At 40.5% G+C, this 12,178-nt stretch overlaps 1 protein-coding gene across 1 annotated transcript; it reads left to right on the forward strand.

Annotated features, from left to right (window-relative positions):
* Positions 1-1,900: 1,900 nt before the first annotated feature.
* On the forward strand, positions 1,901-5,577 carry GJB7 (gap junction protein beta 7). The gene has a single exon (XM_049695644.1). The coding sequence runs from the start codon at positions 2,111-2,113 to the stop codon at positions 2,915-2,917; it is 807 nt and encodes a 268-aa protein (XP_049551601.1). The 5' UTR covers positions 1,901-2,110; the 3' UTR covers positions 2,918-5,577.
* The last annotated feature ends 6,601 nt before the right edge of the window (positions 5,578-12,178 follow it).

Consider the following 12,178-nt stretch of genomic DNA (forward strand, 5'->3'; position numbering starts at 1 on the left):
AAAAAGAAAAGAAAGAAAGAAAAATCACTGCCCAGCCCATGGAGTTCAGTTATATGACAAGATGGAAGCCAAGAGTGCAAGAAAGACACTGTCGCTGAGTTGGAAAAGAAGGCTCTCTAGCTTCCTATCCACTTTTGTAGGGTAACGAGCAAAAGAGACGGAGAGGGGCGCAAGAGAACTGAGCAGCATTGAGGGTGTACTAGGAGGGGAACGGAGGAGATGCTGAGACCGGACGTAGAAAGCAGTGGCAGGGCTGTATGGGTGAGAGAGAGCTCAGCAGTGACTTGGAAGTGAATTTGAGAGATATTTAGGAGGAATCAGAAGAACTTGGTGAGCAATTTTAAAAGGGTCGTGAGAGAGGCATCTAGGATGAATATGAGATTTCTGACCTGGGTGCTTGGGCGTTAGTGATGCTGTTTAACCACATAAGGAAATCAAAGAGCAGAGCAGATAATACATTGAACTACAGACATATCAAGTTTGAGATGCCTGTAGGATATTTAGATAATAGCCAGGAGGCAGTGAGATCTGGAAGTCTGGGGAGGAGCCTAAGATTTGAGAAACGAGAACCTGAAAGCAGTAGTTGAATCTGTAGGAATGCATGAGGTTTTGCAGGGAGGGCATATGGAGGGAGAAAAGAGCAGAGGACAGAGCTGTTCAGGGCTGGGCAAAGACAACCAAGATGGTACAATCAAGAGGATCAGAATAACAGAAAGAGCGGGGAGAGTGGTATGGAAATCAAGGCTGAAAGAGTTTCAAAAACACAAGTGCAGGCAACAGTATCAAACACCACAGGAACATTAAAGGAGATATGAAGCGTCCAGAACACTTGGTAATTGAGAGGTAGTTGAAGTTAAGTGCAATGCTGAGAAGAAAAACTAGACTCAGTGAGTTGATGAGTAAATAATAGTTGAGGAAGTAGAAATAAGGGATAAAGATAGAGGTTGTCAGAAAGAGAAGCTGTGAAGATTCCCCCACTAAAAATGGACAACACTTCAGCACGTTTATACACTGAGAGGAAGGGAGCAGTGGAGGGTGAAGATACAGAATTCAGAGCAGGGGAAATGGGTAGATCAAGAATGGGATTAGAGCTGGAATGATCATGATCATTTTGAGGTGAGAAGAGACCAACCCTCTCCCTCCAAACTGGGTAAAGAAGGTAAGTTGGGCACCGATGTAAGTAGATCTGGAGGGATGAGGGAGCATGAGTTTGAGGGAGTTCATAGTGGAGAGCCTCACGTCTCACTATCAAATTGTAGGTAAGCAGCTGGGATGAGATACGGGACACTGGAGGTGGTAGGGACAGGGAATAACCTTTAGGGATTAGGGACGGGCACTGACAAATTAGAGAAAGTGAGTAGAGACTACAACTTCAATGTGTGGAATCCAAAAATTAATACACAGAAATAGACTCACAGACATAGAAAACAAACTTATGGTTACCAAAAAGGAAAAGGGTGGGAAGGGATAAATTAAGGGTTTGAGATTAACAGACACACACAATAGATTAGCAACAAGGATTTACTGTAGAACACAGGGAACTATAGTCAGTATCTTATGATAACCTATAATGGAAAATAACCTGAAATAAACATATATAGGAATCACTTTGCTGTACACCTGAAACTAACACAATATTGTAAATCTACTATACTTCTATAAAAAAAGAACATCAAAAAAAAAGAGAAGCTGGCATGTGAGGGATATCTCAAGGTACCAAGGTCACCTTGGGATTCATATCTAATTCTTTCTAGATCAGCCATAGAACCCAACCATCCTTAGAGAGAAGCCAAAAAGTAGAAGGATTTGTCTGGGAATGGGCTAGTGTGTGTGGGATGACAAACCAAATTCCAAGTTAAACTGGGCATGGGCTCATTTACGTCCTGTGGACCAGCTGTGTCATCTCCTTGTATGAAAGCAAGCATATCCTATGGGATTCTTAGAGAGCCCTGAACATCCAGGGTTGTAATAATGCAAAAAGTCAAGTTCATCTTCCATAATTCCATAATCTACAAGTAAGACAGTAGAAATGATCAATGGAATAGAAGTAAATGAATCATGATGAAACTGTTTTCTTTTGCAGAATATTGCCTTCTTTGGAATCTAAGTCATGAGTTGGACGTTCCTCAGAGACCTCCTGAGTGGAGCAAATAAATACTCCACTGGGATCGGGCGGATCTGGCTGGCGGTCACGTTCATCTTCCGTTTGCTGGTCTACATGGTGGCGGCAGAGCATGTATGGAAAGATGAGCAGAAAGAGTTTGAGTGCAACGTTAGACAGCCTGGTTGTGAAAATGTGTGTTTTGACTACTTCTTCCCCATCTCCCAGGTCAGACTTTGGGCCTTACAACTGATCGTGGTCTCCACGCCTTCACTTCTGGTGGTTCTACATGTAGCCTATCGTGAGGGTAGAGAGAAAAGGCACAGGAAGAAACTCTATGTCAGCCCAGGCACCATGGATGGGGGCCTGTGGTACACTTACCTTATCAGCCTCATTGTTAAAACTGGTTTTGAAATTGGCTTCCTGGTTTTATTTTACAAGCTCTATGGTGGCTTTAGTGTTCCCTATTTTATGAAGTGTGATTTGAAGCCTTGTCCCAACACTGTGGACTGCTTCGTCTCCAAACCCACGGAGAAAACCATCTTCATCCTCTTCTTGGTCATTACCTCATGCCTGTGCGTTGTGTTGAATTTCACTGAACTGAGTTTTTTGGTCCTCAAGTGTTTTGTTAAGTGCTGTCTCCAAAAATACTCTAAAAAACTCAAGTCCTCAGTGTGCGAGTGCCACAACCTCAGATATGTTAAATATGGTGAGATGGGGGCCCCTCCCTTGCTCCAGAAGCACCATTTAGACTCAGCCATGAGCACAGCCCAGGGAGGGGAAACAAAGCTACTCTGTGGCACACAAGAGGCTTAAAGCAAACCCGCATCCCTCTGAAGTAGACACAGGCTTCCTTGGAAAACGAAGGGTGTCAGCCTTAACGTCACTTGGGAGGAATTTTTTAATTTTTCAATATGTGCTAGACAGAGGTCTCATTGTTTGGTGGTAGCGTTCATCCCCATGAACCCTACATGAGTTGTGTTTGAATGGTTAATTGCAACTTAGTCTGAAGAAAGCCAACTAACAGCATTCTTCTAAGTGCTTAGATCTATCAACTGGAAAATATAAAAAGTGACACTTCTTTCTAATGTGATGGCCTCCAAACAACAATTGAGGCACTGGCAATCGTTCCAAGTGGCAGCCAACGCTCCACTCACTCAGCCCTACTCAAACTTTGTAGAGAAAGCCTGTGATGAGGGTGGGGTAGCAGCTAACCAGGGGCACACAGAAGCACATTCAGTGAGGGGGTTCAGCCTGGGGAAAATTCCACAGAGCCCAGGACGCTTTGCAGTTTAGGTGTCCCTGGATATAAGTGGACTAGGGGAAAGGAAAGAAAGCCATCATTTACTGGCCTCCAGCTTAAATACAAATGTTACTGGGAGATAATTCCACTTAAGCCTGAACTAGCAGACATTTGCAAGGGTCGTTCTAGAGTCATGAGGGAAGGCAGGTCCCACAGAGAGAAGCACATTGGTAGGGAGCAAGGGGAAGACCCAGATAAAGAATATGCCTACCTGATAGTTACTGAACACTTATCTTTAACCACAGAACAATGAAATACTTTGTAAATTTCCATACGTTGGACCTTTATACAATCAGGAATTCACAATGTACTATACAATATGTCATAGTTTGCCTACGATTTGCTAGTACATCTCCTTCTAGAATAGATAGTAAAATGTGTACTATGCTGTTACATTGGTTCAAAAAATGTAAAAAGAAGAAAAAGATATGTTTATTATCACTTGATTTGAAAACTATGGCTTTCTTTTACTTTCCTATTTTAAAAAAAATCACAGATATATTCTCCTGGGATTTAATACTCTAACATATGTGCATTTCTCCAGAATAAAAATGAAGTGTTTTTGCGGTGTGACTTGACTGTCATCGATATCATTACTTGGCTGCCCTGGGCATGATTGTTTTGTGAAATAAAACTTGTTCTGACAATTTTAGAATAGGATTTGCAACCCTGCCTGGTAAAGATAGCTCAGAAATCATTCTTCTCCGCTGGGATTTTTTAAACAAAATGTAAGTTCATAAAAAATGTAATTTTAACTAAAATTATGTCATGTCTTCCACAGCCTGCCCTCTTTAACATAAAATGTCTCACTACAGTTCATGCATAACAAAGGTTATTTGTGTCATTATGTAGCCTCCAGACCATGCCGCCAACAGTGGCCATAATCTGTTTTAAAGACTGTCTGGACAGCAGAGAGGATGTGAACTTTGTGGTCCCCCTCCTCCAGTTTACACCACATGTCACTGCTGGACTCAGGTACTTGTATCCATTGTACTTGACCTTGTGACATGAAAACATGTTTGTGTTTTCACAAAAGCTAGCCTTCACAAATTCAGGTAACCAGGAAGGACTTAAAGGAACGTATATTTTTTTCTACAATAATAGGTGGTTAGAGAGGTTTAAGGTTTTGGAGGCCCTGATCATGGCATGGAATCTAGAACATAGGGTTTTAGTGCACAGAACTGGAATGGACATCAGGGAATTTTTCAGTCTGAGGATGAATTTGCTGCCGAAACGCCTTTGGGGACCTCAGCCTCTTCACCTCAGTTATGACAACAAGCTCTGCTCAAGCTAAGAGGATTGGATGCATATGTACGTTCTTGCCTTTCCACTTTGCGTACAGAGGAGACTTAAAGGTAATGGAGGTAAAGGCCATGCATGAAGTTGTTTAGATAGGAAGGGGAATAATTTTTTTCTTTTTAAAGCTTAATTAATTTACAAAATGAGTTTCCTATATGAACATTCTGGAGGCTGTCTTGGTGTCAGTGAAGACCCAAAGCATTTGATTGAGGGAAACTGGCAGTTAAATTTTGCCATCTTTATTCTTTCTCTTCTCAATAAATATTTATGGAGTAATGATTAATAGAAGCAAGACACTGTGTTGTGGATCTTTAGATATAATTCCCACCTCCAGAAAATTTCCACTTCCATTAAGGAGCATGGAGGTGAAGATGGGGTTGGGTATCTCACACCTGTATCCTGTATTTACATCACCTCACTTGACCCCCATACAAGCTTCTGGTGCTCAGACAGTAACCTTAGAGATGAAGAAAGTGAGACCCGCAAAGGCAGTTACTTCTTTCAGGGACACACAGCTAGTAAAAGCAGAGTTAACAATCACCATAGGTCTGCCTTAAACTACCTGCTCACCACATCAGGCTTCCCAGATCACTAAACAGATGTCTTTCGAATTTCATTCAAGCCATTCCTGACTTGCAAATATTTTGTTTCCCTTGCCCTCTTCCCCAGAATCTTTCTGGTTACAACTTTGCCCCTGGCCACAGGGTTTCCTCTAATTGGAGCTGGAGGGAATTTTTTTTTCAAGTATTGGATAGAAGAATGCCAAGCATGCAAGTGGCTATGGTTCCAGTCTTCCCAAGGAAATTAAGCCAACTTTCTTCAGAGAGACAAACTGCAAAGACTGGAGGGGAGGGGAAAAAAGGCAAAGATCTGAGGATGTTTGAATTCTTTGATCCTGCTATCCCTGACACTGGCTTCACCCCTACCCTTTCTGCAGTTTAGTCACATCGAAGATAAATTCCCCATTTTTGTTTAAACTGGTTTAAATTGGGTTTCTGGGCCTTGCAACTAAAAGAGTCCTAATAAAATCATGTTCTTCATTAATTTCTTTCCTGTATAATAGAAAAAAAAGGTATGACTCTTTCCTTCTTAGGCTTCAAGCATCCTAACTTTTACATGTGTGTACGTGTAGAATGTTTGTGTCAATAGGAGGAAAGACGGGAAAGGATGTCGACACTGGTTACAATAAGAGAAGGAGAAGGAGAGATGAACTTTTTCTTTATAAATTTTTTCATTGTTTCACGTGTACTTTTGTTTTTAATTACAAAAAAAAATCTCTATATTTCCCAAAGATGCCTTAAACATTTTTTATTTTTTGGCTGCATGGCAAGCGGGTTCTTCCCCGGCCACGGATCGAACCCGCGACCCCTGCAGTGGAAGCGCAGAGTCTTAACCACTGGACCGCCAGGGGAGTCCTTAAATTTTTAATAAATAAACTAAAGCAATTGAAAACCCCGAAGTGCCCCATCTCTTTCTAGCTCGCATCTCATCACATGCATGTAACACTTGCCTTAAACGTTGATGCCAGTGTATTCCTAGTTTACATTTTATTTAGTCTGTATATTTAGTATGACACAGCACAAACGAGAGGGCATTTTGCAGCTCTGTGAAAAACTGGTGAGGAAGGAAAGCAGTGATGGGGCACGTGGAGGTAAAAAATGTCAGCGTTCAATTGAATTTTAATGACAAAAGCCCAAGGGAGAGACCTGCCAGCAGCTCTTTCTTTAATATAAAATTGGGTCTTTTCTCACAAAGCAAATCTTCTTTCAGCTGTAAAAGACATCGGTGATTGTGGTGAGTTCTGAGAATTTTCCAGAGACCTATCTTGTTTCCAACTGTGCCAGAGAGTTTAACAAACAGCCTTCCTATTCTGAGAAGATGTAGATGATCTTTTAAAATTCTATAATTGTACCCATAAATTCTGTCCGAAAGCAATGGGAAATGAGCTCTGGATGTTACCCAAATAAGCCACCATCCCGTCTACTTACAGGTGAAGTATCGGATCCTTCGCCAGCTACGGAGATTTAATTTTCTATTAAAAGAAAAAAGAAAAAATGTTGTCCAGACAAAAGTGATATATGTAGTTTTTTAAATCTTGTTTTAGCTTTTTTATCTTTAATTTATTTTTATCTTAAAGTTTCTCTCAGACATTAATGTCTCCTGTCAGAGTGGAGATAGGCAGAATGGCTGTGGTATAGAACTGCGGCAGGCTCTGCTTGTCTGTGCAGAGCAACAGGAAGGTGAAGAAGTGGACTCCAGAGTCCTAGCCCTCAGGGAAAGGACTGGGGCAGAGGAGACAAATATTAAGCAGTACAATTTCCACATTCTTGTTATAAAAATGTCATTAACTAAATTGATGATCATCAATCCCCTGTTACGAAAAGTATGACTCACTAGGTTAGCCAAGTGCCTTCAATTAAAAAGCATTGATCTCAAAGGAGAGTAAGTACAGTAACTTGAGACCTTTCTGTAGAAGATTAGCAAACCTGATAAGCCAATCTTCTTAGAGAAGATTGCTCCTAATCACATTAATTTAATGATGATATTAAATCTACTGACTGTGACCGAGGTCGAGAATCTTGTCTCATTCATCTCTTCACATCCTTGTATTGCCACAGCTTAGGTCCCTGGTACCGAGGGGTACAGTGTTTCTGGGGGAAAAAATCTTTGTGTTCCTCTTGCCTCTTCCATCTTTCATCTACCCCATATTTATTCCTCTCCACCTAAAAGAATTCTGATTTTGTTGGGGGTGGCAATGTGCCCAGCTTTAAAAAAAAAAAAAAAAAAGCACATTTCCAAGTCTCCTCTGCATGTAGTTAGCAGTGTCTGACAACCTTCTTGTCAAAACAAGATTTTGTGACTGATGCTTTGGGGAGAGTTAAAAAGTGGAGCCGATCTACCTTGCATGCTTTTTGCTCCCCCCGTCTCTTCCTGACTGAGACATCATAGCTGGAGCTGCAGTGAACATCTTCTACCATGAGGTGACTCTGAGGATGGAAGCAAGACCTTATGGATGAAGGAGCAGAAAGAAAGCTCCTGGGACATTGACACCGTTATGGAATTGCCATTAGCTCCGCACCGCCTGTCTCCATGCTTTTGTTTTTGTTGTTATGTGAAAGAGAACTTAACTCCCACCTGATGTAAGTCATTGATTTGTTAGTCTCTTTCACTTATAGACAAAAACAGCTCCTGACTACATTCATATTACTAATTAGGATGAAGACACAGAAGGCACGCTTCTATCTACTGAAGACAAAAGAAATGACCAGGATATTGAAAGGCAGAAATGAGACGTGTTTAAAGATCTCAATAGACTTTTGTTCAGAACAAGTCAGGTGAGGAACTTCCCTGGTGCTCCAGTGGGTAAGACTCCGCACTCCCAATGCAGATGGCCCAGGTTTGATCCCTGGTCAGGGATCTAGCTCCCACATGCATGCCGAAACTAAGAAGCCCGCATGCTGCAACGAAGAGGCCACTGCAGCGCAGCCAAAATAATAAATAAATAAATTATATAAAAAAAGAACAAGTCAGGTGAAATGCAACAAGTAATCATTCTGCATCAAGATTTAAATTTTAATATGAGAACAGGATTGATATTGGTTCATGAGGTAAAGTCCGTGGAGCTTTAGCTATCCATCACCTTAACATGAACACAGTGTCATATGACGCTAATGAAAGAAAGTTCACTTAATTCTGTTGTACTAGAAGTTCGTGTTCAGACTATAGGGAATGACTTTCCCAATGCTTGGAAAACAAATAACTTATTTCATGTTCCAAGATTTGAGAACCAGGACCAATGGGTGAACATCAAAGAAATAAAGATTTTTACCTAATATAGAAATGTTCTATTAATTTGAACTGCATCACAATTAAATGATTGCCTGATAAAACAGTGAGACTTTACATTGGCTATATCACTATATAAACCTGATACCACAGAAAGATCTCTGATTAATAGAGAATTGTCTTAAAAAAAAACAAATTTCATGTATTATACAATAACAAGACTCCTCATTACAACAAACAAGTTAGGCAGTTCCATAGAAATGGTTATAAGATTTACCTTCTTTAAAATCATGGCATTATAGTGGCATGTAAGATAATCAATGTTTTGTATGTTTTCATTCATCTTTTCTTCAGCTTGAGAAATTCTAATTTCATTTCAAAGTCTGGATCAAATATTTCTATCAGAGAGCAAATTTTTGATATAAAATGGGGATAAATAATACCTATCTTACAGGGTTGTTGAGTGAATTAAATGAGATGATCCATGCAAAGCACTGGCACATAGAGGTTATTTTTTTTAATGTTAGATATTAATACATGGTTGTATTATATCACTTCTCCCTCCATTATTTGCTTGGTTTTTTTTAATCCCCCTCTAAATATGAGCATATTGAATGCAGGCAGAGCCAAGGCCTTCATCATCATACCTTAAGGGCTTAATCCACACTAGTTGCTGACAGCAATTAATGTATTCATGAAATTTACAGCATAACTATGTTGTATAAGCTAAAAAATCATAGTATTCTGGAATTGGAAGAAACCTTAAAAATACTTCCAAATGAGAAGACTACAACTCAGAATGATAAAGTGACTTTGCCTAACGTTAGAGGAAATGACAGAGCAAGAATTCGGTTATTTAAAACTCCCAATCTAGCCTTCCAGAAGCTTCCTGTACAAATAGCTTCAAAGATCTCTGGAATATTGGTATTCCATGTAATGGCCGACTGTGTTGCATCCAGTTTTTGTTTGTTTGTTTGTTTGACTTTATTAGGCAACTAATTCTGCTTTAGCTGACTCTGATTTTGTTGGGAGTGGCAACGTGCCCAGCTTAAAAGGCACATTTCCAAGCCTCCTTTGCATGTGGAGGTGGCACTGACTACCTTCTAATCAGAACAAGATTTTTCGACTGGTGCTTTGGGAAAAGTTAAAAATATGTATAATCCATGCAAGGTGACTCTAGTCTGTTTCCATTGTAAACGGTGGCCTATTTTTCCTAAAATGAATCAACAGCTAATATATCATAGTCATCTCCCAATTTTTAAAACTGTTCCAATATCTATTCAAACTATCATAAGTAGTCAAAAATATAAATGACCACCACATATTAGCCCATGCCCTTTATAAAGATAATTTATAAAACAATGAAAACGTAATTCCTGGTTCAGTTTCTGGACCTAAGCTACACACACACTTCCCAGTCTTAGCTTGCCACCTTGTGGCCTCTTACTCCTGTGCAGCTCAGCGTTTGACCAGCACATACAGCAAAGCCTCTGGAACTGAGGAGTTTACACACACATACCCACTTTAAACTTATTTTATACGCAGGTAAATGAGCTGCACCTCAAATTTCACTTCCAGACCAACTTCATTCCAGCAAAGGCTTACAAACCTTAAGTCAGAGAGACAGATGCTGCCAGCTACAAGTGAAGTGAATTAAAGAACATGCACTGAGAGACAAGTGCACAAAAACCATCTAAATATTTATGGAATAGGACGTGCATACACGACTGCTGAAAAGGAGTGTATGTAACTTTTCCTGTGAAGCCAATATGAACATCGCCTCTAATAGAGATGGGAAAGCAAGGTAATAACAGGATTTAAATATAGATTTTACCAAATCCAAATGGTGGCAGGGTCTCTCTTCCCACTCTGACAGGGTTATAAAATCTACTAGAATGTCTGCTTTCTCTGCTGAAGGTATACGTACATATGTGTGTGTACATGTACATATATACTATTATAACTATTATATAAATTTCCCTTCAAAGCAGTATTCTAGGATTGGTAACCTCAGTAAGAACACATGGGTCTCCTGGAATAGATGAGTCCGGTGACAGCCAGCTACCTCCTATGGTTGTGATTAAATCAGTGGACATATCAGGAGCAGTGTCTGACACAATTATTAAATATTACCCATTGTCCTACTAGACAGAGCCAGACTTCAGTCTTGGGTTCCCAAGCCTCCCTTCCAGGATCTTTGAGCTCAGTGCTCAAACTGCAGCTCCACTGAGTGCCTGATTCAATGGATCAGACTTGAAAGCTCTGCTGGAACATGTCTGCCCTTTGCTTCCCTGTTGTACTTCTGAAAAAAGCTGCCTACACGTTATAGTTTGGTTAGTGAAAAGAAAACAAAACATAGCCAGGCTGTAGGAAGGCTGGGTTCCAGCCTATAGTTTTAAAATCGAAATGTAGATTTTCTCTCATTGTCAGGGTTGTAAGCTTAGAGACAGAGAGAGAGAGTGCGAGCGAGCACAGGAGCACAATGATACAAGTTAAAAGCTCAATGATTACACACAACCAATCACTATTTTGTGTTGGAAAGTGCACACCACTATCACACAGAACATTCTGGATGTTTCTGGTTGCTTCACTTCTAGCAGAGGTGCTGTTGCCTTTCATACTTCTGGCTCATCTACTTCGGCTGGGGAACTGGTGTGGGATCAAGGTTTTGTTGGAAGAAACTAGAGTTGCTTCAGTTTCTCGTTTTATATTGGTAACATGTAGACTGCATTTTTTTTAGAAAAACTATTTTTAAAGTGTAAGACACCAACATATGCCATGACATGTGACAACTTATAATTTTGCCTTATTACTAAAATAAGTATATGGCACTGCTTCCCATATTTCCAATGAGAACTTTCCCTGTATAACCCTGCCACTCTCCACCTTCATCCTCCTGCTTTGAAATGGCAACACCTTCAACCAGCAGGACAGAGAGAAAGCGTTCTGAACCAGGGGTCAAGAGACCTGTTTTGTAGGTTTACTGTCACAAGTCATTTAATTTCCCCATATGTCACTGTCTTTATAAAACAGGGTTGCTAAGTTTCCTATTCTTCTCATGGAGCAGGGGTTGAGAATTACACTTTAAGCTGTATAAATCAGGTTAGAACACCACCCAACTGCCACCATGGATTAGAAAATTTCCTTTGAGGACAGATATACTTGAGAAAAAAACTTTGTAATGCTCCAGTTTTAAGTAGCTGTAAGCAGGTTTAGCAAATACATTAAGGATGCTTTTGAAATTTTCAAATAAGTAAATGTAATGAGTTTACCAGCTAACTAAGTGGTTTTGTAGGGTTGGAGGTAACAAGCAAGAATTACCAAAAGGTTCCAGTGGTTTGAAAATCTGGGTTGTATTGATTGCAGAAGTGTTGTAGAAATATGTAAGAGGTTGATGCTCTGTATAATCCCATCCCCCCTCCCATCCCTAAGTGTCTAGGCGTTGCTTTACACTGTGAAGCCTCCGTATAACAGGGAGGACTTTGACTTGGCAAGGGCGGGGGCAGTCTCCTGGTGAGGATGACTCCTAGGTACCTGATTTCTAAGAATTTCCTGGTGTGATCTGCTCCTGAATAGTTTGAAACCCACCGTGTCCTCAAAAGCCCTGTGACTTCAACACCTCACTGCTTGGCAGGGACCTTGGCACACGAGGGCTACTATTACCACCCCGATGCCCCGTTCCTCTTCTC

This window comes from Orcinus orca, chromosome 12 (genome assembly GCF_937001465.1).
Source record: "Orcinus orca chromosome 12, mOrcOrc1.1, whole genome shotgun sequence".
NCBI lineage: Eukaryota > Metazoa > Chordata > Mammalia > Artiodactyla > Delphinidae > Orcinus > Orcinus orca.